General features: G+C 45.1%; 1 protein-coding gene across 1 annotated transcript in view; it reads left to right on the top strand.

The window, feature by feature from the left end:
- Window positions 1-26,289, top strand: part of SEZ6L (seizure related 6 homolog like) — a 201,072-nt gene that overhangs the window by 152,919 nt on the left and 21,864 nt on the right. The window contains exons 11-13 of the mRNA XM_036823427.1: window positions 9,242-9,438; window positions 15,590-15,784; window positions 18,495-18,686. Coding sequence (XP_036679322.1) covers window positions 9,242-9,438; window positions 15,590-15,784; window positions 18,495-18,686 — 584 coding nt within the window. The remainder of the gene's footprint in view (window positions 1-9,241; window positions 9,439-15,589; window positions 15,785-18,494; window positions 18,687-26,289) is intronic.

Below are 26,289 nucleotides of genomic sequence, written 5' to 3'. Positions count from 1 at the left end.
TCTTATGAATACTACTCGGGAAAGACGTTTAAAGGCAAGATTTCTAAGCAAGGGTCAGATGTTTGTTGGGAGGGGAATAAAGCAAAGCAAGGTGCTCATCATTTCTTTCTACACCTTCTGTGGAATATTAACTGCAGCTCACCTACCACCTTCTCCCCGCTTCCAGGGTCCTGGTTGGCTGGGGTAAGGATGGGAAGGCAGGGGCGCCCTGCAGAGGAATAGCAGCATATACCTTGCTTAGGCGCACACTGCCTTCTGCTGGCCAAGAGAAGATATGCTTGCTAATGTGTGTCAGATTCAAATTTGCCTTCCATCCTCACCTCTTTGGCTCTCTAGACCCTAGTGAAAGCCATAATGAGGGTCCCTCGGGCTGTATTTATCCCTTTTGAAAAGGTAAAACATTCACATGATTCAAAACCCAAAGGTACAAAAGGGTCTACTATGAAAGTCGTTTCCCACCCTTCCCCAGCAACCAGCCCCCTCCCTCAAGGCAAACGCTATACCAGTTTCTTAAGCATCCTTCCCAGACTCTTTTAAAATATTTCCAAAACCATAACAGAAATCTCATTCCACTAAAATAAAGCCACCCAGACTAAGCAACCAGTTTAATGCTGATTTTATCACATTCTCTGTCCTATGTGATTGGCAATAAAATGAAACAAATTGTTACCAAGAAATGTAAAATGTTCAGGAGACCAAAAAAAAAATTTTATTGGAGTAAAATTGCTTTACAATTTGTGTTATTTTCTGCTGTACAATGAAGCGAATCAGCTATATATATATATATATATATATATATATATATATATATATATATATATATACCCATATCCCCTCCCTCTTGGACCTCCCTCCCACCCCAGCCCCCACCCCCCCATCTAGGTCATCACGGAGCATTGAGCTGAGCTCCCTGTGCTATACAGCAGGTTCCCACTACCTATCTATTTTACACATGGTAGTGTATTTATGTCAAACCTAATCTCCCAGTTTGTCCCACCCTCCCCTTCCCCCCCGTATCCACATGTCCGTTCTCTGTGTCTGTGTCTCTATTCCTGACCTACAAATAGGTTCACCTGTACCATTTTTCTAGATTCCACATATATGTGTTAATATACAGTATTTGTTTTTCTCTTTCTGGCTTACTTCACTCTGTATGACAGACTCTAGGTCCGTCTACATCTCTGCAGATGACCCAGTTTCATTCCTTTTTATGGCTGAGTAATATTCCACTGTATATATGTACCACATCTTCTTTATTCATTCATCTATCATTGGACATTTAGGTTGTTTCCATGTCCTGGCTATTGTAAATAGTGCTGCAGTGAACAGTGGGGTACATGTGTCCTTTTGAATTATGGTTTTCTCAGGGTATATGCCCAGAAGTGGGATTACTGGGTGATATGGTAGTTCCATTTTTAGTTTTTTAAGGGAACTCCATACTGTTCTCCATAGTGGCTGTATCAATTTACATTCCCACCAACAGTGCAAGAGGGTTCCCTTTTCTGCACACCCTCTCCAGCATTTATTGTTTGTAGAATTTTTTGATGATGGCCATTCTGACCGGTGTGAGGTGATACCTCATTGTAGTTTTGATTTGCATTTCTCTAATAATTAGTGATGTTGAGCATCTTTTCATGTGCCTCTTGGCCATCTTTATGTCTTCTTTGGTGAAATGCCTACTTAGATCTTCCACCCATTTTTTAATTGGGTTGTTTGTTTTTTTGATATTGAGCTCCATGAGCTGTTTGTATATTTTGGAGATTAATCCTTTTTCCATTGCTTCATTTGCAAATATTTTCTCCCATTCTGAGGGTTGTCTTTTCGTCTTGTTTCTGGTTTCCTTTGCTGTGCAAAAGCTTTTAAGTTTAATTAGGTTCCATTTGTTTATTTTTGTTTTTATTTTCGTTATTCAAATGAACTTTAGCTATGACGTCATGAGAACAAAAGGCATGTCAGGATATAGGGTGGCAGTGAAACAGGGCTTCCTCATCCTGCAGGCTTTATTTGTAATTTTAAATTTGCATTTTCTGAGGTAAGACTGAACCTGGGCACACTTTTTTTTTTTTTAGTGAAGTATAGTTGATTTACAATGTTGTTATTAGTTTCAGGTGTACGGCAGGTTGATTCAGTTGTATTTTTTTTTTTTTCAGATTCCTTTCCCTTTTAGGTTATTACAAAATATTGAGTATAGTTCCCTGTGCTATACAGTAGGTCCTTGTCTGGGTACACTTGTTGGACACATGTATATGTGGCTTTCATGGGACATCATATGAAATAGTGGTTCCTATCTCAGGCTTTGGCTTGGCAGACTTTGGTTTGAGTCCCGAATCTGATTCCTACGTGACCTTGGACAGGTGGCTTCTCCTGGCTGAGCCTCAGTTTCCTTATCTGTAACGTGGGGATGGTTGTAAGTCTTAGCTTGCGGGGTTATTGTTGTTTGAGTGCTTAATACTCAGTAGGCAATGTTGTTATTCAAAAGCTAAATGAGGTCTTGGTAGACCTTTTGTCCCAAAACACCCATGGGACCGGTGTTTTTACAGCTCTGATACAGAGAAGAGTTGAAAGAGGAATTCAGAAGTGGAAGCAGAGGATGGCGTGCCCACAAATTCTTGCTCAGGCACTGGACGGGGCTCGGGATGTGCCTGGAGCAGGATCAGGGTGGGGGAGGGGAGGAAACTAGAACCCAGCTGGTCAAGGTCATGGGTTGACATTGAAGTGGCTTATCAGGCATGTAGGGGCGTCGTGTTATCAGGCTTGATTCTGGTGACCTGCATATCTAAGAAGAATGAAGGGTGTGGGCAACAGGGGTCCAGGAGGCAGGTGGGGCAGAAATCATTGGGGGCAGCTCCCATCACTTAGGCCTTCCAAATTAACCTCTGGGAGCAAGTCCTCAAAGCAGCCAGGGCCAGAGAAGTCCCGCTCCCAAGGCTGGTACAGGTAACAATCCATTTGGGGTCAGGGTCCCAGGCAGAGACGGCATCAGCCACAGTCCGCCTTGGGTGGGAGCTGAGGCTGAGACCCGGACAACCACTCTGGGCTGCTGCTGATGCACCCAGCACACACTCAGTACTGTGCCAAGAGCTGGGGACACAGCTGTAAGCAGGCACACGTGCTCCCCAGCCCCAGGGAGCCTCTGGTCTCGTGCAGACATGCCAGGCCATTGGGGCACGAGTGCTGAGCTCCGTATGAGGGGTGAGCACAGAGGGGCTTCCAGTCCGGACTCAAGGTGGGGAGGGGGGAGCTCTGTGCGTCAGCGAATCTTGAAAGACTGAGAGTAAAAGATGGGAGGGGTTAGTTACCCAGGTTTAGAGAGGGAAGGCTAAGGAAGGATACAGGGTCCAGGGAACAGCATGTCGAAAGCCCCAGAGGTGGGCAAGGGCCACCTTCTTTGGCGAGATTGACAAGTAATTCAGTCTGGCTGGAGGGTAAAATATTTGGGTTGGAATATTGGGTTGGAGAGATGAGGCTGTGAGGAGGGGAGGGGGTGAAAACATAGATACGGTCTTGACACTGGGATCAAAAACTTGTACTTTACCTAAAGTAAGGTGGCTTTTTTTTTAATTGAGATGAAATTCACATAACATGATGTGAACCATTTTATCATATACAATTCAGCGGTATTTAGTGCATTCACAATGCTGTGTAACTACCACATTTTCATTATCCCCAAAACGAACCCATATCTATTAAGCAATCACACGCCATCCTCCTCGCCTGTCTCCCTAGCCCTTGGCAATCACCAAGTTGCTTTGTGTTTCTATGGATTTACCTCTTCTGGATATTTCTTATAAATGGAATCACACAACATGTAGCCTTTTTTAAACTGTCTCTTTTGTAAGTCTCATCCATGTCGTAGCGTGTGTCAGTACTTCATTCCTTTTCATGGCTGAGTAAGACTCCATGGTATGAATAGACCATGTTTGCTCATGTATTGAACTGTCAAGTGAAGGGTCCAGGTTTGTGTTTCGGAAGGATTTCCCTGAGTGCTGATGGGAGAGGGATTGGGACCAGGGAAGGATGGAGGTAGTAAGCCATGAGGTCCTGCCCCACAGTCCAGCTGAAGGATGGAGAAAAGCCTATGGCAGAGACCAAGGAAAAAGGGGTGGCTTGTGGTGTAGGAGGAGACACAGAGGCTGAGATCTTCTGGCAGGAGCTCAAGACCCTGTGCCCAAGGAAAGCCTTTCCCTCTGGCAGTTAAGAGGGGCTGGCACATGCAGGGGCTGGCCTTGGGGAGCTCTGTCTTCCCGTGGAATTCTCCCTGTGGGGGACCTGCTACACCCAGTTCCAGTCAGATCAAACCCACCTGCCTGCCGGAGCCACTCCATCTCCCCTTAGTTCTGGAGTAAAACTGACACCCTGATTTCTTGGCACCTCCTCAGATTGTATCTGGCTGACATCTCTCTTCCGTCCTCGGCAGAAAACCCTGCTCTGCCCTTTGGCCAGTCTCTCTGCCATTAAGTCTCTGCATTTTCCTCTCAGCTGCTGAGGATGGCCCAGCGGCAGGGACCCTGGATGTACTCAGTATATCAAACACAGCTGGATGGGCCAGCAAAAACTCAGGCTCGTCTTTGGATCAGGAGGGAAAATGAATTATCAGCACTTGTATATGTCATGGGAACCAGCCTCTCAAGAAGATGGATCCAGAAGGATACAGGAGAGAGTAACTTTATTCTTTCTCCCACTGCCCTTCCCATACCTTCTCCATTTTTTTTGCTTCTCAGGCTGAAAGCTTTGTTTTCATGGGTCTTCTGGTCCTAAGAAGTGTAGTTCAGTCTGATAATCATACAGCTCTAAACATTATTCATTTTCAAAAGCTTGCCCTTCCCTCAGCAGGGCTTCTCGGGCTGGGAGTTCTGCAATGAGAAAGGGCCTTGTGCGCTGCTTCTTTCTCACAGGACAGTCTAATATCACTGCACTGTTATATTATAGAAGATGTAGATGCTGATTTTTTTTTTTCCTCTCTCTTACGGGGCATGCTTGATATGGGCAGAGCCTGGATGCACTTGACCTTCCCCTCTGCTGGATTCCATTGCCCTTTCAGAGTGGGACCATTTTTAAGGAGATGCACAGTGGCTGCCTTCATCAGGGTTCACGTCTAGACCTAGGAAACATCCCCATTCTCATCAGTGATAGGTAGCTCACTCCCAACACCCCCCTTTCTCCCTTTGCTCTGCCCCCAGGTAGGCAGGCAGCTCCAGGCTGATTTTTCTCATTACTCTTTTCTTGGTGAACATCAAATGCAGTCACTGTCAAGCCACCAAGAGTTTCTTTGAAGCCCTCTTCACCAGATGAGGGTGATACACCTTCTCCCCTCCCTGTGGTTCCCCTCCCACGGTGACCTGCCCCTTAAGGCAGCCTTTCCTGCAAGCCTCTTTGATGGCCCAATGAATTCCTTGCCTTCATTAAGCTAGAAGTGGGTGAAGGTCTCAGATTGAAAGAGCTGCATAGATGGTGGTAGCAGATGCCATTGGTGTCTTATCCAAGCCCTGTAGCCCTTGCCACTGTGTACTCATGATGGCTTCCTACTGCAACCCTCTTCACCTGAAGGCTTTCTCTGGTACCACGTGGGCAAGTCAGAAGTGCTGGAGATTTAGTACCCCTAGTAGCAGCCCTCAGCCAATGAGGGATGGGAGCTGGAAGATAAATACCCCAGCTCCCTCTCCCCCAAGGTATGTTCTGCACCATCTCTCACAGTTCCTGCAGGATTGAGCCCACTGCCCACAGTGGAACTTGCCCATCTGTGCACCATGTTTTGGCTCATTCCCTTCCTTCTGTGTCACTTCCCCACCGCTGCTGCCTGGGGTGGCCTCCCAGATAAGCCAGACTCCAAGAGACACTCACATCTTTGCTCAGGCTCAGCTTCTGGAGAACCCAGTCTTTTTTCTTTTTTTTTATAAATTTATTTATTTATTTTTGGCTACATTGGGTCTTCGTTCCTGTGCGCGGGCTTTCTCTAGTTGAGGCAAGCGGGGGCTACTCTTCTTGCGGTGCGCGGACTTCTCATTACAGTGGCTTCTCTTGTTGTGGAGCACAGGCTTTAGGCGCACGGGCTTCAGTAGTTGTGGCACGTGTGCTCTAGAGCGCAGGCTCAGTAGTTGTGGTGCACGGGCTTAGTTGCTCTGCAGCATGTGGGATCTTCCCAGACCAGGGCTCGAACCCGTGTCCCCTGCATTGGCAAGCGGATTCTTAACCACTGAGCCACCAGGGAAGTCCCGAGAACCCAGTCTTAAACAACGGCCATGTCTATCCCTTTAGAAAGTAGGAATGCTTAGTCCCTGTTGGCTTATTCTTAGCTTAGGGGACTTTGAAATTCCAGGATGACAGGAGAAGTTGCATTTAATAGTTTGTTGCACACAGTTTACAAAATGCATTCACATAAATAAGGGTTTCTCCGCCTTAGCACTGTTGACATTTTGGACCAGATAATTGTGGTCCAAATTCTTTATTGTGGGGGAAGGCTATCTTGTGCGTTGTAGGATGTTTAACAGTCTCCCTAACATGGACTCACCAGTGGCATACCTCCCCCTCCCCCACTGGGACAACCATGTCTCTGGACATGGCCAACTGTCTCCAAGGGGCAAAACCACCTCTAGCTGAGAATCACAGACATAAGCCATCTGATGTCACTTGGTGTAAATGGCAATCCAAAAAGAGAATGATGGTGATGGTGATGGTGGTGGTGATGGTGACAGTGATAGTGATGATTATGGTGGTGGTGGTGATGATGGTGGTGATGCACGTAGTAACATTACAACATGACATAACATTCAAGTGACTTGACCAGACTTGCTCAGGTGCTAGCAGTGAACCTAGAGTCTGATCCCAGATCTTCTGCCTGCCTTACCTCACTCTGAAAGCCCATGACATAGACTGGAAATATTAAGCCCTGTTCACAGACAAGGAACTTCAGAGAAAACACATGCCCTCCATGAAAGTGTCAAACCAAGAATGAAACCAGAGCTTTCTGATTTCCAAGGCTGTGTGCTCTTTCCAGAGCACTGCTCCTTCCTGTTTTAGAAAGAACAGAGAGTTGTACTAGGGTTTTCAGATGAAAGCTGTTTGCGCCCTTGAAGATGCTTCTACTGCATTGAGATCATTGAAATGAATGATAGAATAAAGCCAAGTTGTGCTCTGTCTGCAACCCACTGTTACCAGCAGATCGGCTGTGAAGTTGGCTTATGGAATAAATATCTGCCGTCTACCACGTTCACACTAGCCTAATCCAGCACTTCATGAGCTATTGATGTTTTCATGGTACTTAGAGTTAAGAGGCTCTTCCATAGTTCAAAAACTGACATCAACCCTACTGTTTCTGTTGTCATATAGGGTCTCCAGCAGACTCTTTCATAGCATAGCATTTATTGAGCACCTACTGTGTGCAAGAGAAGGTGGCAACTCCAGAATGTCAATGTAATAGGGGTTTAGAGGCTGTCGCCTGGTTGTAAACTGGCAGGGAGTAGGCGGAGTCTCGGAGCTTAGTCTGGAAGCCCTGTGTGCAAAGCAAGCACACAGCTTTTGTTAGGAGAGGATGTTTGGGGGTGGTGCCGGGGAAGCTGATGGAGGTTATGGGGGCAATTAGAATCTCCCCAAGCCACCTGTTGGGACAACTTGACATGAGGAATTATGGTGGATAAAATATGTCCCCTGCCCTCTGGAAACAGACCTTCAGCAGTGTGCCTTGTGTTTCTGTTGCTTTGTTCTTACTACTTGAAGCACCAACAACATGGGTGGTTTCCACATCTCCTCCCTGCTCCTGGAGTGACAGCAAACACCGCCCTTGGGCAGTGGATGAAGCGGGGGGGGGGGGGGGGGGGGGGGGCGTGGGGGAGGGGGTTGTGGTTCTGCATCAGTTCCTGGAACGCCTCTCCTCTGGCAGTGAATTGCTCAGTCAGGATGCTCCTGTTTAAAATCCTTTATTGTCTCCCATCCCCAGCAAGATGACATCCAGGTGACCTAAACTTGTCTCTCTAAACCCTTCATGGTCTGACTCCTGCTTCCATGTCTATACCCAAAGCCGGGCACACTGACCACCAGGGAAGTTCCTTCAGGAGTTGTGACCCCTCTCCCTTCTTCCCTCTGCCTCAGGCACTGCCCTCTCCCCCCACCTCCTGTTTATCTGCCTAGTGGTCCCCTTCTCTTTCTTGAGGATCACCTCCTCCAGGGAGGCCTCTCTGATGCCCCCCATCTGAGTTAGACACACTTCTCTGCACCTACCTTGACTGTAACTCCTACCACAATCCCTGGCTTTCTCGTCTAAACAGAGCACTGCTCTGTGACTCCTCGTGTCCTCTGAGCACAGCACAGTGCCTGGCACATAGTAGGTGCTTGGAAATATTAGGGAGGGGATACAAGTAAAGGAGAATGACATAAGAGAAAAAGGGAAGAAAGAGAGAAGTGGAGAAGAAGAAAGGAAGGAAAGAGGCATGAGTTAATATCTGTCCGTGATTGATGCAGCCGAAGTTGAATTGTCTGGCGTTCCTACAATCACAGATCAATTTTATCCAGCACACCTAATATAGCACAGGTTTCTTTGCCTTACTGAAGTGCTTTCTGGATTATTAACTGTCCATCGCTGTCCAAATGTTTAGTGGCAAGGTACTCAATTGTGTTTGGGTCTTTAAAAATGTGTCATCCTGTGATGCTATGAATAGTGATGGCAGGTTGGAGCATATTTCATGAATAAGGTGCCTCCATCCCGTTCTCTGTTCCGTTCCCTAAACATAATAGATTAGCTGGTTGATTTTGAGGAATTTGCCAACGATAAGTGGAAGGATCATTTCACCTTATATAAGAATGCAAGTTATCATTAGCAAGCAGTCAGCTTGCTCTGCATCACAGAAAAATGGAAGACCCATGTCACACCCCCAGCAGGTGGCTCAATGCCCAGCACTTAGTTTCACCCAGGAAAAAATGTTGTTAATGACGGGGATATTGAAGGCAATTCTACAGACAATGCAGCACTTGACTCTGCAGTGAGCTCCACGCCGGGAAGGTCATTTCATGAATGAGTCTTCAAAAGCCCAATCCATCCACAGATCTGTGTGCGATGCTTTTAGGAAGGATCAGCACATCCTGTTCACAGGTTCCGTCTATGCCTTCCTCACCCCCAGTTCCTAGCTTGGGATCTGACACATAGTATATCTCAAGAAAATGAGTGCTGCTTGAAAAAAGAAATCAAAGGCTTGTTGAATGCCTGTAACTTGGCTTCACAACACCCTTCCTCTTCTCTCTGCCCCCCAAGCCTGAACCTAAGCAACAGCGACATCCTGACCATCTACGACGGTGATGAGGTCATGCCCCACATCTTGGGGCAGTACCTTGGAAACAGCGGACCCCAGAAGCTGTACTCGTCCACGCCGGACCTAACCATCCAGTTCCACTCGGACCCTGCCGGGCTCATCTTTGGGAAGGGCCAGGGATTCATCATGAACTACATAGGTAAGTATCCTAGCCAGTCACTTTTTCTCCTTGGGTTTAGGTGCAAGTTAAGACAATTTCTTCTAGATATGTCTTTTGGGGAGGGTTATGCTACATGGGTTTTTTAATATATTGACACGGTAAATATACGTCATTTTTTTAAGAGGTTGGTCTCTCTAGTCGGAAGGACCAGGGTTCAAATCTTAGTATTATCACTGATGACTGTGTGACCTTGGGCAAGTCACTTAACCTCTCTGAGCCTCTTTTTTGTCATCTGTAAAATGGAAATAGTGATACCTCCTCCACAGGGTTGATATCAGGACTTAGTAGATAATGTCTCATAACTTTAAGATTCATCATTTTTCATTTGCAGTCAGCTGTGACTTTATATCGTCAACACACTCTTCATATTTGCAACTCCTCAAAGCATTACCTATGCCATCTTGCCTGAACTGAAACTTGGCTCTCCCCTAAGGACTCTTCTTCTCCTGCGGCCCCATCCAACCAAGACAGCCCTTTCTCTCCTACCTCCCATACTTTATTTTTTTAAATTTTTAGTGGAGTATAGTTGATTTACAATGTTATATTAGTTTCAGGTGTACAGCAAAGTGAATTAGTTACACATATACATATATCCACTCTTTTTTAGATTCCTTTCCCATATAGGCCATTACAGAGTACTGAGTAGAATTCCCTGTGCTATATAGTAGGTCCTTATTAGTTATCAATTTTATATATAGTAGCGTGTATATGTCAATACCAATCTCCAATTTATCCCTTCCCCCCTTCCCCCCGGTAACCATAAGTTTGTTTTCTACATCTGTAACTCTATTTCTGTTTTGTAGATAAGTTCATTTGTACCCTTTTTTTAGATTCCACATATAAGCAACATCATGTGATATTTGTCTTTCTGTGTCTGACTTACTTCATTCCATATGACAGTCTCTAGGTCCATCCATGTTGCTGCAAATGGCATTATTTCATTCTTTTTTATGGCTGAGTAATATTCCATTGTATATAGGTACCACATCTTCTTTATCCATTCCTCTCTTGATGGACAGTTAGGTTGCTTCCACATCTTGGCTATTGTAAATAGTGCTGCTATTGGCATTGGGGTGCATGTATCTTTTTGAATTATGATTTTCTCCAGATATATGCCCAGGAGTGGTATTACTGGATCATATGGTAGCTCTATTTTTAGATTTTTAAGGAACCTCCATACTATTCTCCTGTACTTTAGATTCTTTCTTGCTGCTCAATGTGTCTTCCAAACCTTTTCTCTTCCCATCATCTTTTAAAAAAATCCTGCTATAAAGTTCAAACTAAGTTCACACGTGACCATCCAGTACCCCCTTCTTAATTATTTCATCCACCCACACCCTTCCCTCCTCACTCCCCACCCTGAAGCTCCCCCTTATTCATTCCTGGCTCCATCCCCCTCCTCTGCTCAAGCTCTAAACCTTGGAGGGTCCCATCCTGGACCCTGTCCTGCCTTCTATCTGAGTGCTGTCATCCAGGCCCATGGTTTTAAACAATGCTTATCTATATTCCATTGACCCCTAGTTTGTACCTACAGCCTTGACCCCTCCCGTGAACTCCAGATCTCTCCAGCTCCCTGCTCACCGCGCTCTTGCATGTCTCATTGGCAGCTCAGGTTTAGCATGGACAGAACAGAACGACCTCTTTGCCTCCCCGCTCTCACCACCACTCACTGCGCCTCCTGCTGTCTGCCCATCCCGGGAGGCGGGACCACAGCTCTCCTGGTTTCTCAGGCTGCTTCCCCTGTATCCAGTCCATCCTCCCAACTCTCCTGCCACAGTATATCTCAGATCCAAGTACTCTTCTCCATCTATCCACGTCCCCCACCCTAGTCCAAGCTGCTATCCTCGCCAGCAGTCAGGGGACCAGAACACTGTGAAGTCCCACTGATCCCAGCCCTGGAAGGGACTTGAACTGACAGTGTCTGGTCCAGCCCTGTCTCGTCACAGCACAAGAAGCCCTGGACCACCAGGGATGAGGGACTTGATCATCAGGGGCGGACCTGGGGCTCACACCCAGGCTTCCTGGCTCCCAGCTCTTAGGGTTTCTCTACCCCCAATATTTTTGGCAACAGCAGAGAACCTGGGAGACACAAAGAGGTAGAGAAGACCTAACTTCTTTTGGCATCCAAGATGGTGGGTGCTTGCTTCCTGAGGATTTCAATGGGCAGGATTCAGCCAGCAGTTAGGGGACTTGCTTGCACCCCCCAGGGAAGAGGTTGACGTCTTGATTTCCAAGGTGGAACCGGGAAAAGGAGAACTGATCCTGCCAAGTCTCTCTGCCACCACCAAAGACCCTGGCTTGAGCACGATTCCGTGTCTTTGGTTCTTCCCCTTGGCTTGAAGATTTGCCCATCTCTAGCTAATACAAAGTGTTCTCTTTGTATCTCCTCCTGCCTCCAGAATACAAGCTAGTTCCCTGACCATTGGCTGTCTCAAGGAGCCTCATGCATATGAAAATAAGTCCCTTGCTTTTTTTAATTTCCAGCTGGTAGACACTTCCCATCCCCACTCTGCTCTGCAGGTGCCTCTCAGAGAAGCAATCACAAGTATTGATCTTTTTTTTTATGTTTCTCGGGGGCCTTTTTACCCTTGATCGCGACGCTAGGTATTTTCAGAGTGTTACTGCTGCCATTTTCCATGCGTTCTTTACTGGGTGATGCCCTGGGCAGAGGCTGTCCAGGCAACGTGCCCTCCAGAGTCAGCTGCCTTTGGAGGGAAAGTTTCTGGTGACTTGGCTTCAGTCTGTCTCCTTAGACCTTTCTTCCCCACCTCCCTCCCTACTGGAAGATGAGGTCATAGTTTTGCTCATTTGTCTTCTCTGGTGCCCGAGTCAGTCTTGCAAAACTGCATTCAGCTTGATGGCAGAAATATGACTCTATCCAAGGCTGCCCAAGGTTGACCAGAAAGCCTGGCCATTGTTCAGTTTGGCAATATTTTGAAGAGGAGGTGCTCTTGTTAATTGAAGCTGAAACTTAGATTTGTGTGACAATTTGCGGTTGGCAAGCACTCTTACATATATTATTTTATTTCATCTTCAAACGCATTATCTCCATTTTCCAGAGAGTTTGGTTCACAAACTTTCATGCTAGGCCCTGTCCTAGGCATCAGGATACAGGAATGAATAGAATTCTCTCCCTGCCCTTGAGCCAGTTAGTGAAAATGGAAGAGTCCCATTAACAGACAATATCAGGATCATATGCTGATGAGCACAGGATTCCAGAGAGTGCTTCCCAGGGGTACACAGCCTGGCTAATATGGGTGACACAAAAAGAGAGAACAGCTCAACTTTTTGCTTATTTCTCTTAAAGAAACACAGGTTAATTTCACAGAGAAGGAAAGTGGGCCTCTGTATTTAATTTTGAAGTCAGTCAATTGCCCGTGACTACCTGGGTTGAAGACCATGTTGTTTTCAGAGGAGGCCATGCCTGAAGTCGGTGGAAAAGAATGCCGTGATTGATTAGTGATGTCGGTCATGGGCATGGGAGAGGTATTTGCTACCCTGGGTCTAGATTTAACCAGACACAGATGCAACTCCCATCCAGTAGAGGGATCAGATGGAAGGGTTGGGGGTTTCTGTTGTCATCTAGAGAATTCGTTTTTTCTTTTTTGGCTGCGTTGGGTCTTCGTTGCTGCGTACGGGCTTTCTCTAGTTGCGGCAAGTGGGGGCTACTCTTTGTTGCGGTGCGTGGGCTTCTTATTGTGGTGGCTTCTCCTGTGCTGGAGCATGGGCTCTAGGCACACGGGCTTCAGTAGTTGTGGCTTGTGGGCTCTAGAGCGCAGGCTCAGTAGCTGTGGCGCACGGGCTTAATTGCTCTGCGGCACGTGGGATCTTCCTGGACCCGGGCTCAAACCCGTGTCCCCTGCATTGGCAGGTGGATTCTTAACCACTGCGCCACCAGGGAAGCCCCTCATCTAGAGAATACTGAAGCTCCTACACTGATCTCAAGGCCTGACCCCAGCTCTGGAAAGTGGCCGAGGCTTTTCTGCTCTGGCTGCTGTCAGAACCTTCCATAGGAACACTGGGCCTACATGGTTCTGACTTCCCATAATTCTCCTTTGCACAGACAGAAGCAAAGACCCATTCTTCTCACTGCTTCTTATGTTTTGCTGTTGTCTGTGGTCAAGTACATGGGAGGGAAAGGAATTAAAAAGCAGAGATAAGTAAGCAGTGTTTTTCAAAGAGATATTGGTCACTTGTATGTTTATTCCTCTAATCCCAGGATAATAAATAAGTTCCATATTGTAGGTCAACTCCAATCAAATGACAGTGGCTCCCTGGAATGTTGTGTTGAGAAGGATTGGGAGGTTTCAGCTTGATTCAAAGAAAGAGATTACTATGGTTGATTAGTGATGTCTGCCGTGAGCATAAGACTGGGAAGTGGTGGTATGTATTCAGTACATTTAGGTATTTCTTTTGCCCAGAAGTTGGACCATGGTGCTGATCTTGACTGTGAGCATGGAACCATGACTTCAGATCTCTATATTCCTGGTGCCTGGCACATAGTAGGCACTCACAACATCTTAGTCAAACAAATCAATGAATCCATATAACTTGTCTTAGTGTTATTCTCGTGTCCTGCACATTAATTAGTTTTCATCTTGCCTCTAGGGCTAGACAGGGTCATGATTCTTGTCTCCATTCTCTGATTGAGGACAGTGAGGCCCAGAGACATTTATTGACGTGACTGGAGTCACACAGCTTCTAAAATAAAGAGGATTAGAAGGGAAGTTCTCTGACTCCTGGGCCAGTTTTCTCATTCTAAGCAAAGTTAACAAAGGTTCAGAGGAACAGATAATTCCAGAAGCTCTGCCTAGGGTGTTTGGTGAACATGCAGATTCCTGAATCTCTGGGGGTAGAGTCTGGGAACTGAAGAACAGAAGGTTAAGTGACTTAGCCGAAACCACCCAGTTAGTAGACGGTGGGGCCAAGGTTTGAATCAAGGCTCTGCTGCATCGTGGCAGCCGCTGAGAATGACAAATGTGATGAATGCTACGGAGGAGATGGGAGGGCCCATGGAAATGTGTAGCCATGCCGGCTCATCTTGAAAAGTCAGACAAGCAAACCTTTCTCAGTCCCAAAGCATTTGGCACAAGGCAGACCACATATCCAGTATTTGCCCCCATTTCTCCTCTTTCATCCAGAGTTTGAACATTTGCAGCTGTGTCCCAAATCCAGGGCTTGGCTGATTTTTCAAAGGCCTAAAAATAGAGGCTCCTGTTCCCCACCAAGCAGTTCTAGAAGCCATTTCCCGCTCCCCTTCCTCTTGCAGACACCCAGGAGATCTCCTTCCCCCAAATAAAATCATGATGAAATCCCAGGAAAAGCCATTGCTTGTTTCTCAGAATGACTTTCCTGCAGACAGTAGAGGTGCTTTGCTTTCCCCAGAAGCACATAAGAGCTGCAAATTAATTACATGGCATAATTAGCTCTCTTCTCAAAATCTGTGCAGTGGGCACTTGGAAGCGAGAGTGATAATAGTGAGCTTTGGATTGCTACCTTAGTAACAAAGGTTTGCAGGAGGAAAACAATTATTCCAGAGGAAGATTCTGTGACGATAAGCTGTGTGTAGCATCTTCTGGAGTGTGGTTAATGTTCAGTGATGGTAGGCAACGGGATTTGAAGAATGCAACCAATAATTATTTCTATCTTAATAGTTATGTGTTTATCTTAGTCTGCATTACAAAAATGTATGTGACTAATCCATCAAACCCATAGATTTATGGACATTCTTAGGACAAGGCTGAGTATAGTAGCAACCTATTGCTATGTAACAGATGACCCCCCAAAATTAGCAGTAAACATTTACTATCTCACAGTTTCTGTGAGTCAGGAATTCAGGAGTTAATACTGGGTGGTCCTGATTTGGGGCCTGTCATGAGGTTATAGTCAAGATATCAGCTGGGGCTGCAGTCCTCTGATGGCTTGGCTGGAGGTTCCACATCCAAAATGGGAAGAAATCATTGTAAAATCCCCCTAGAGAAGAGTTCTTGCAGGCTAAGGGATTTCAGAAGTTGTGTTGCTTACTTTTGGGGGCTTTTTCTTCTATTTGCTCTTCCTTCTGACATTCATAAAAGGAACCCCCAACAACAAGGCCACCTCCCCATCTAAGGATGATGTTTTTATTTTAAAGAGGTGTCAAGGAACGACTCCTGCTCAGATTTGCCCGAGATCCAGAATGGTTGGAAAACCACTTCTCATACGGAGCTCGTGAGGGGAGCCAGAATCACCTACCAGTGTGACCCCGGCTATGACATCGTGGGGAGCGACACCCTCACCTGCCAGTGGGACCTCAGCTGGAGCAGCGATCCCCCATTTTGTGAGAAAAGTAAGAGTAGTCTTGTTGTTTTCCTCTAGGTCATTGGATGGAAAATCCCTCCCATGGAGTATTTTTTGCATGGATGCGGAGGAGCTATTCAGTGTAGAATCTGGCCTCTCTTCTACTCCACCAGCACAGCGGTGCTGTTCACCAATGTCATTTTGTAGCCCAACGGCAGGGATCTCAGACTCAGGTGGTTTCAAAAGCCTGGCAGATAATGGAAATAAGTAAAGCAGGCTGGGTATGAGACATTAGGGAATGGTATGGACTGCGGTCAACAGGAATATATATAGCCTGTGTAAAAACATCATTCAAATTCAAGTCGTTAAAATACCTGCAGCAGCCAAGCAAAACAAATCTAAGTTGACCCTTGGAGCCCCAGTTCAAAACCCCTATGGTAGGTAGCCAACTTTTTTTTTTTTAAGGCACGTTTTATTTTCTCAACATTTCCAAAATGGAAATAGTTTGATCGATGATAATTTTTTAAAAGAAGTAGCTTGAATTTTCTGACAATGCCTTAGTGAAGGTATCTAGAGAAACAAGAAAACTTCTCCTTGTTTCTAAACCTTCAGTGGTCTTTCTCTTGCATTTACATTGAAGTAGACACTGGTAGGTAGCTGACTATCCAGACAGCATCCAGCCCAGTCTCCTGGTTCCTTCTGCCTGCTTGCCTGAGTGCAGGCCAAGTGTGTCTAGTGATAGCTGAATTTAGCGTCTTGAAGAGGGGTAGTGACAGGAAGTGCCTCTAATGGTTTCTACCCTGATGTCTTAGTATGGGGGGGGGCGGGGGGAGCTAAATTTGGCCTCTCCCCTCATCCATTTGCTTCCCACCTCCTACATAAAGCTCTAGTCTGCAACCTTCTTCCTGGGAATCCTTGGATCCTTGGTGATACTTGGTAGATCTGTTCAGCATGACTTAAATCACCAATTGCCCAAGAAGAAATATTAAGTGCAGCAGAGAAAGAGGCTGTCAGGGAAGGAAAGCATGGGGGGGGTTACATACAATTCCTGTCATAAACATTCCAACATCAAGGAAAATTATAATGGTGGGAAACATGAAAGAACTCCTAAAGATTCATAAAACCAGCTACACAAACACATCGATTTGTTCTGCAACAGAATGTGGGGTGTGTGTATGTGTGTGGATTGTGATAGAAAATAAAAATGGACAGTGAGATGTGCAATTAAGAGAGATCCATCACGAACCCACCAATGCGATCTACATCATCATTATTATTTTTTAAACATTTTTAAGGGCTTGGAGGGGACATAACTAGCTCTCTATGGGGGGGGTCCCCTCCCATGCCTCAATTTTTGCCAAGAAAGGGCCCAAAGTAGAGCAAATAAATGTGTATTGGGCCTGTTGTATGCCTGCATGTTTATGTTCCCAGGCTGGGTGCCACGCTCACTCTGCGTTCAAGACACAGACCCACCAAAGTGCTTCTCTTCTAGTGAAATGAGAGCAGAAGAACCTCCTAGAACAATGGGGTCCCACCTAGAAGTCCCTGAATGTTATAATCACCTTTCATTGGTTAAGCTCCACTCTTGACATTAAAAGATGTAAATATATAACTATATCTTAAAATTGTGCCAGTAACAAATATGGTAATCAAGTGGTAGTAAAATAATGAGGTAGAAAGTGAAAAATCCCTTATGATCTGCTCTCTAGCAATGAGGCCACTCTCAAAAGTTTATTCTGTTTTATTCCAATTGCATATGTATGTATGTGTCTGTTACACACATACGTAAATATGTATGTGTGTGTGTATTGTGTATGTTGAGATATATATGGATACACATATAGAAATAGCTGCAGCTATATTTTACCATAATAGGCATCAATTTCTAGAAACTGCCTTGCAACAGCTTTTTTCTTCAACTCAGAAATAGACATCTTTTCATATCTTTTCATATCACACACGTGATCTACTTCATTCCTTTTTATTTTTATTTTTGCAGCACAATTGGAAATAGGTTTTATTTAGTCTTAAGATGTTTCCTTTCTGCATAAATATTAACAATAGTGTATCATGAGTCACAGTGCAAAATTTACATTACAGTTGTCAATTTAAAACTCAGTTTCTCTCTTTTCCATACTTCATTCCTTTTTAATTGGTTTATTCTTTTCCTTTTATCTATACTGACTTTTTAACTTAAAAGTAATGGACACTCAGGACTTCCCTGGCAGTCCGGTGGTTAGGACTCCGCGCTTTCACTGCCCTGGGCCGGGGATTCAATCCCTGGTCAGGGAACTAAGATCCCACACGCGACACGGTGAGGCCAAATAAATGAATGAGTGAATGAATGAATGAATGGAATGGATGCTTATTTTCCTGTAGTTAAGAAAGCAGTGAGAAAGAGCACTTTGTTCTCATTAGTGGTCGGTCAGGATTTCATGGAATGGTTGTTGCATGATATTTAACTCCTCTTCTGTTAAAGGATTGCTTTTTAACCATTACAAATATAATATTATTATGTGCAATGTGCAGCCTTGTATATGGGTCTTTGGGCCCTGATGCAAACATTTCTTTGGGCAAATTCCTAAAAGTGAAATTAAATTCAGAACTCTGTTGTCCTGGCCTGTTCTCCAGCCGCATGCAGTGTCTTTCAAACAGGGAAAGAACTAAGTGAGGAAACGTTCTAGATCATTCTGTAGTTCTCAGCAAACCAGTGGTCATCAGGCCCTAACACCCACTTGGTTTGATTTCATCTCGTGTAGTTATGTACTGCACCGATCCCGGGGAAGTAGACCACTCGACCCGCTTGATTTCGGACCCCGTGCTGCTGGTGGGCACCACCATCCAGTACACCTGCAACACGGGCTTCGTGCTGGAAGGGAGCTCCCTCCTGACCTGCTACAGCCGTGAAACCGGCACGCCCATCTGGACCTCTCGCCTGCCCCACTGTGTGTGTGAGTCCTCCTTATCGGCTTGAGCCTCCAGGGTGCATCTGGGGGTTGGCTTCTTCCTATTCCCGGTGGAGGGCTGGGCTGCTAGGAGGAGGTCCCCACTCTTGGGAGCGTTTGTTATCACTGTCCCCCAACAGTAGCTAACAGGGATTGAGGGCATGGCTACTCTAACATTTACGGTAAGTTCATCAGGCACTGTGCTGAGTCCTTTACCAGATTTCCCTCTCTTCTCCCTTGGGTAGCTTCGTGAGCATGGCAGTACTGTCTCCATCTTCCGAAGAGGATACTAAGGTTCAAAGAGGTGAAATCATTGCCCCAGGTCACACAGCTAGTTAGTTAAGAAGGAGGCCAGAGGCAAACCCAGGCCTGCCTGACTCTAAGCGATTAAAATTGAGCAGTCTGCAGGGCAGTAAATAGAGTGATTTAGACTCTCTTTGACCTCCTCTGTGGAGCTGTCAAAGCAAACGTTTGGTTAAAAAAACACTTTGGGGGGTTTCTCTACCATAAAAACTCAAAAACAGGCTTCCAAGGTCACTCTGAGAATGGAAGAGTAACTGCATATTCTCACCAGGCAGAGGAGGTGGAGAGCAGGGGTCTGGGGGCGGGTCTCAGCCTTGATGGCGCATGGGAATCATCTAGGATGTTTTAAAACGCCCTGGAGATTCGGATGCAATTGGTCTGAGGTGTAGCGTGAGTTTCAAAAGCTCCCCAAGGTTTCTGATGTGCTGACAGGGATCGGACCCATTGCTTAAGAAAAGCATGAGGCTCTGCAGAAGGAACAAAGCCTCACGCAATTCCTGGGGTTTAGAGATGTCAGCTGCACTGCTATTTTATGAGTGTGTTTTGAAGAGATCCATTAAGGGCACAGCCAGCCCAAGCTCCCAGAGCTGCACTGAGGTCTCGATAGTGCTGGGGAATCAGACTTTAAACAACAACAAAAAAATAGACGTTTATTGTATGTTTATGTTAATTGTAAACTACATCTTATGTGATGAACAGAGTGTAACTTAAGGACGTGGCTCTCTCCTGAAGTAGCTGTGTTTTGTCACTTCTCACCAAGTATCAAAACAGGCTTTGTGGAGTTTTTTCTTGGCCACAAACAAGCAGCCCTGCCATTTAGATGGACAAAAGCATTCACTGTTTGGAAGACAATTGGAAAGCAAGAAAATCCTTGTCCTTTTCCATTGGATAAACAGATACAGGCAGACCTCAGAGATACTGTGGGTTCAGTTCCAGACCACCACAATAAAAGAAAATATTGCAATAAAGCAAAATTTTGGGTTTCCCAGTGCATATAAAAGTTATGTTTAGCCTATACTGTAATCTATTAAGTGTGCTATAGCATTACATCTTAAAAAAAAAAATGTATGTACCTTAATTTTAAAAGACTTTATTGCTAAAAAAAAAATGGTAACCCTCATCTGACCACGCAGGGTTGCCACAAACCTTCAATTCGTAAAAAAAAAAACAAAACAAAACACAGTATCTGTGAAGCGCAGTAAAGCAACACGCAATAAAGCAAGGTATGCCTGTACTTATTGAGCACTTATTGTATGCCAGGCACCATTCTGAGCAGTCACGTGCATTAATTCACATTCACATAATTAATTAATAACAGAGATGTTCGTTGCTCTGATAAAGAACAGAGCATGGTCAAATTCAAACTCTGGGGAGACCTTCCTCTCTTTCTATCCATGAGGCAGCCAAGGCCAGGGTCCCCTGTGCTAGTCCATAAATTCAGCTTTCTCAGCCCACGAAAGGAATTTATCGCACAGACCCAAATAAATGAAAAATTTAAGTGCACATCATCTACTTCATAAATTTTCCTTAATTGACATCTGATTCCTTTATTAGAGGAAGAATTATGTTTCTGGGTTCCCATTTTCTCTTCTCAAAAAGGGGGAAGGTGTGGTAAGAACACAACATGAAATGGACCCTTTTAGCAAATCCTTAAGTGTATAATAGAGTATCATTAACTCAAAGGCATGGTGTTGTACAGCAGATCTTTAGAACTTACTTACCTTGCATAATGGGAACTTTATGCCTGTTGATAAGCAATTTCCCCGTTTCCCCTTCCTCCAGCCCCAGGCAGCCACCATTTCGCTCTCTGGTTCTATGAATTTGACCTTTTTTTAAAAGATTTTTTTATTGAAGCATAGTTGATTTCCAATGTTGAGTTAATTACTGCTATACAGCAAAGTGATTCAGTTATACATATATATACAGTCTTTTTTTTATACTCTTTTCCATTACTGTTTATCATAGGCTATTGAACCTGGTTCTCTGTGCCATCCAGTAGGACCTTGCTGCTTATCCACTCCATATATAAAAGCCTACATCTGCTGACCCCAGCCTCCCACCCCATCCCTCCCCAACCCCCTTGGCAACCACCAGTCTGTTCTCTATGTCCATGAGTCTGTTTCTGTTTCACAGATAGGTTCATTTGTGTCATATTTTAGATTCCACATATACATGATATCATATGGTATTTGTCTTTCTCTTTCTGACTTACTTCACTTTGCACGATAATCTCTAGTTGCATCTATGATGCCCCAAATGGCATTATTTCATTCTGTTTTATGGCTGAGTAGTATTCCATTGTATATATGTACCACATCTTCTTTATCCATTTATCTGTCGATGGACATTTAGGTTGTTTCCATGTCTTGGTTGTTGTGAATAGTGCTGCTATGAACATAAGGGCGCATGTATCTTTTTGGATTATAGTTTTGCCCAGATATATGCCCAGGAGTGGCATTGCTGGATCATATGGTAAGAATTTGACTATTTTTTAAAATAAATTTCCATTTTTAAAAAAATATTTATTTAGGCTGTGCTGGGTCTTAGTTGTGGCACACAGGATCTTTGTTGCAACATGCAGGCTCTTAGTTGTTTCATGTGAGCTCTTAGTTGCAGCATACAGACTTCTTAGTTGTGGCACGCAAACTCTTAGTTGCGGCATGCGGACTTCTTAATTGCAGCATGTGGATTCTTAGTTGAGGTATGCGGACTTCTTAGTTGCGGCATGCATGTGGGATCTAGTTCCCCGACCAGGGATCGAACCCAGGCCCCCTGCATTGGGAGCCTGGAGTCTTACCCACTGGACCACCAGGGAAGTCCCTGAATTTGACTATCTTAGATGCATCCTATAAGTAGAACCAGACAGTATTTGTCCTTTTGTGACTGGCTTATTTCACTCAGCATAATGTCCTCAAGGTCCATCCATGTTGTCACATATGGCAGAATTTCCTTCTTTTTCAAAGCTGAATGATATTCCGTTGTATGTATATACCACGTTTACTGTATCCATTCATCCATCAGTGATGTTTGTTTCCACATCTTGGCTAGTGGAAATAGTGCTGCAATGAACACAGCAGTGCTAAAATCTCTTCAAGATCCTGATTTCAGTTATTTTGGGTAAATACCCAGAAGAGGGATTGCTGGATCATAATGCTTGTTCTATCTTTAATTGTTTGAGGAACCTTCACACTGTTTTTTTTTTCCATAGCGGCTGCACCATTTTGCATTCCCACCAAGGGTTCCCTCTTCTTCATGCCCTCACCAACTCTTGCTGTCTTTTGTTTCTTTGATAATAGCCATCCTACCATGTGTGAGGTGATATCTTATTGTAGTTTTGATTAGCATTTCCCTGATGACCATGACGTTGAGCATCTTTCGTGTACATGTTGGCCATTTGTATATCTTCTTTGGAGAAATGTCTATTCAAGTCCTTTGCCCATTTTTTAATTGGGTTATTTATTTGTCGGCTATTGAGTTGTAGGAGTTCCTTACGTATTTTGGAAATTAACCCCTTATCAGATACATGGTTTGCAAATATGTTCTCTCATTCAGTACATTGAAGATTTCTCTCACTGATTGTTTTCTTTGAAATTGGACCCTTATCTGACACCATACACAAAAATCAACTCAAAATGGTTAAAGACTTAAATGTAAGGCCTGAAACTGTAAAAATTCTAGAAGAAAACATAGGGGAAAAGCTCCCTGACATTGGTCTTGGCAATGATTTCACGGATATGACACCAAAGGCACAGGCAACAAAAGCAAATACAGACAAGTGGGAATTCATCGCAATAAAAAGCTCTGCACAGAAAAGGAGAGACTTTATTATTCTGTTTGCGCAAGTAACAGGGAATCTTGGACCACACAACCCTGTGTTCCCATCTGCCTTAGTCCTAGAATTTAGTCTGAGTCCTAGAATTTAGTCTGAGTCCTAGAATTTCAGAGCTGAAGGGAATCTGGGAGATAAAATGCAATTGAGGATAACCTTGAGATAAAACACAGCTGCCCTCATTTTACAGATAAAGAAATAGTTGTTATCTATCGAATGTGTAAGACATTTTGCTAAGCATGTTATATGTATTTGTGAACATATATGTATATATGTGTACAGTATGTGTGTATATACATGCACATATACATTAAGGAAACTAAAGCTCAGAGGAAGATACAGATAACAGTAGTTATCATGTGTAAAATACATTGCTAACTAGATTATATATATATGTATTTTTGTGAATGTATATATGTGCACACACACATGTATAAATGCGTGTGTGGAGGGGGGTATGTAAAGGAAATTGATTCTCAAAGGGAAGTATGACTAAGGTCACAAAACTTCTTTGTGGGCAGAGCTAGGATTCAGGTTTAGGGCTCTGATCTCCAAGGCCAGCATCCCTTCCACCAGCCTGGCACCGCCATCATTTCACCATGGGTGGCAGGGCGCAAACTCACACAGGGCTGTCCCAGTGGAATTGTAGTCTATGGTCCTCACCCCTTAGCCACCACCACATCCCTTCCCAGTCCCCACACCTTTGGGCCAAGTTCTGACACTGACTGGTTGGTTCCTGTTTGGGGTTTAATTGTGTCCCCCCCCAAAAACAACGTCGAAGTCCTAACCCCCAGTACCTGTAACGATGAGGTTTGGGGAAATAGGGTCTTTGCAGATATAATCAAGTTAGGATGAGGTCATACCAGATTACGGTGGGCGTTAATCCAGTGACTGGTGTCCTTACAAGAAGAGGGAAATTTGGACTCACATGGAGACACGGACACAGGCAGAGAGCATCGCGTGATGACAGAGGCAGTGATGGGAGCGTTGTACCTGCAAGTCAAGGATGCCAAGAATTGCCAGAGACCACCAGAAACCAGGGAGAGGCAGGGAAGCATCTTCCTTCCGGAGGTTTGAGAGGGAGCAGGGCCCTGCTGCCTCCTTGATTTCAGGCTTCTAGCCTCCAGAGCTATGAGACAAGGAACGACTGTTGTCCTACGACCCCTGTTTGTGGCAGTTTGTTACAGCAGCCCAGGAAGCAAATACAGCTCCCATTTCCCCTTTAAAATACTGAAAGGTGGAAATATTTTTTTAAAAGAAAGAAAAGGCACCTCACTAATGAGGCACAGCCTCCAAAGACCCTCTGGGCTGCAGCAGCTGCTGGGTTTCCGAGAAGCAGCCCCGCTCCCTCCGGGGCCACCGCCTTTCCCTAAGATCTGCAGAGCTCTGGTGAGAAGGTGTCCCTGACACCCATGCTAATGAGTTCACGAGTCAAGCTGGGTGTCAGGAGACACGCCATCCTCCTCCCAGATGCCAGGAGAACCCAGCATGGGGTTCCAGCATTGTTCCAGGTAGGTGAGGCTGACGGGAGATGACACACGAGGCAGGAGGATAGTCAGATTCTAGCAACAAGGTGCCCAGACTGAGGGGGCGGTTGTATCTGGGTTCCGAGAGTATTTTTAACAAGGTTATTGGACATAAAACAGCTTTATTTTTTTTTTAATTTATTTATGTATTTATCTTTGGCTGCGTTCGGTCTTCGTTGCTGCACACGGGCTTTCTCTAGTTGCGGGGAGCAGGGACTACTCTTCGTTGCGGTGCGTGGGCTTCTCATTGCGGTGGCTTCTCTTGTTGCGGAGCACGGGCTCTAGCCAAGTGGGCTTCAGTAAATGTGACACACGGTCTCAGTAGTTGTGGCTAGTGGGCTCTAGAGCGCAGGCTCAGTAGTTGTGGCACACGGGCTTAGTTGCTCCACGGCATGTGGGATCTTCCTGGACCAGGGCTCGAACCTGTGTCGCCTGCATTGGCAGGCGGATTCTTAACCACTGTGCCACCACGGAAGTCCAATAAAACAGCTTTAAAATGTTTCTTCTGCTGAACCAAGGAAACAGCCCTGATTTGATGAGCACCTTGGCTGTGCCCAGCCCTTCCCCAACATTCACACATTTAACCCTCACAAAACTGCATGAATGGTTTGCGTGTCCACTTAAAAGCAGGCAGAGAAGGCCCAGAGAGGGTGAGCAGCTTTCCTGAGGTCACACAGCAAGGAAGGGGAAAACCCAGGATTCCAGCTAAAGCCTGCCTAACCCCCAAAGTGTCTTCTTCCTACCTCGTACTCTGCAGCCCTGGTTCCCGGGTGAAGCTCTGGGGCTCTACTGTTGACCAAGACTTTCCACCAACAAGCAAATCGTATAAGCTCTGGACATCTGCAGCCTCTGTTCACAGTCACTTGCCAACACCTCGTTTGGTCCAGCTGGGGCTCAAAGCCATGTCTTTTCACTCCTGGTCCATTTACGCCAGGCCCCTTCAAGAATAGACAGGTCAGGCGTAGGTAGAGGGAAGAGTCTGAAATTTGCTGTCAGACCCACCTCCAGCTCTGCTGGGTGACCTTGGACCAGTAGCTTGCCCTCTCTGGACCTAGGGCCCCCATCTGTGAAAATGGATTACTACTTCCTACCATGCAGGTTTGTTGGATGTAATTCGGTCATTTAACAAGTCCTCTTATCTGCAGGTGCACGCTAGGACAGAGGTTCCCAAACTTTCTCAACTCACAGTATCTTTGGAGTGTCAGGATTGTTTCGTAGATTTCCTAGGCCAGAATACCTAACAATTCTATTTATTAAGCAGTTAGGTCCAAACCACTTAATAAGCAGCTGTATCCTGACAACTTAGGAGCTGCTTGAGAAAGTAATGCACATAAATTGAGAGAAAAGATTGTAAAATTTTTATTTCGTTCTTAAGTAACACTTACTTACAATTACAGTAATAATCCAACTACTGCTGCGGGAGTGTGTGTGCCTCCTGGGCTCTGCCAAACTTCTCAGACTCTTAGCATCAGACTGGACTCTGCCACCTGCATCTCCTGTTCCACACTGATTTTGTCACAGTTCTTGCTTTTTAGCACAACAACCACAGAAAACCTAGCTTTGCAAAGATGGGGCATCATCAAAAAGAATGTCGCTCCATTGTGAAGCAGTTAGACTCCAATAAAGATGTTAAAAAAAGTAAATAAACTGCAATCTATATGCACCCCCCCAAAAAAAAAAAAAAAAAGAATGTAGCTCAATCTGATGTTAAAACTCAATCTGATGAACTTTCTCAAGCTAGGAGTTCACATGAGGCTGGAAGATGTCACTGTGTCTCCTCAACATTTTTTAAAAATCTCACAGCACCCCTATGAGCTCATGGTGGCACCCGAGGGCATCATGGTGTATAGTTTGGGAACAATGGTGTTAGGTCCTGAAAATATGGCAAAAATGCAGCAATATGTAAACAGACACAATCTGCACTGTCAGGGAGCCTGAGGTCTATTGAAGA

This window comes from Balaenoptera musculus, chromosome 14, assembly GCF_009873245.2.
Source record: "Balaenoptera musculus isolate JJ_BM4_2016_0621 chromosome 14, mBalMus1.pri.v3, whole genome shotgun sequence".
NCBI lineage: Eukaryota > Metazoa > Chordata > Mammalia > Artiodactyla > Balaenopteridae > Balaenoptera > Balaenoptera musculus.
The sequence above is the reverse complement of the archived record's forward strand: the minus strand, read 5'-3'. Positions and strand labels throughout refer to the sequence as shown.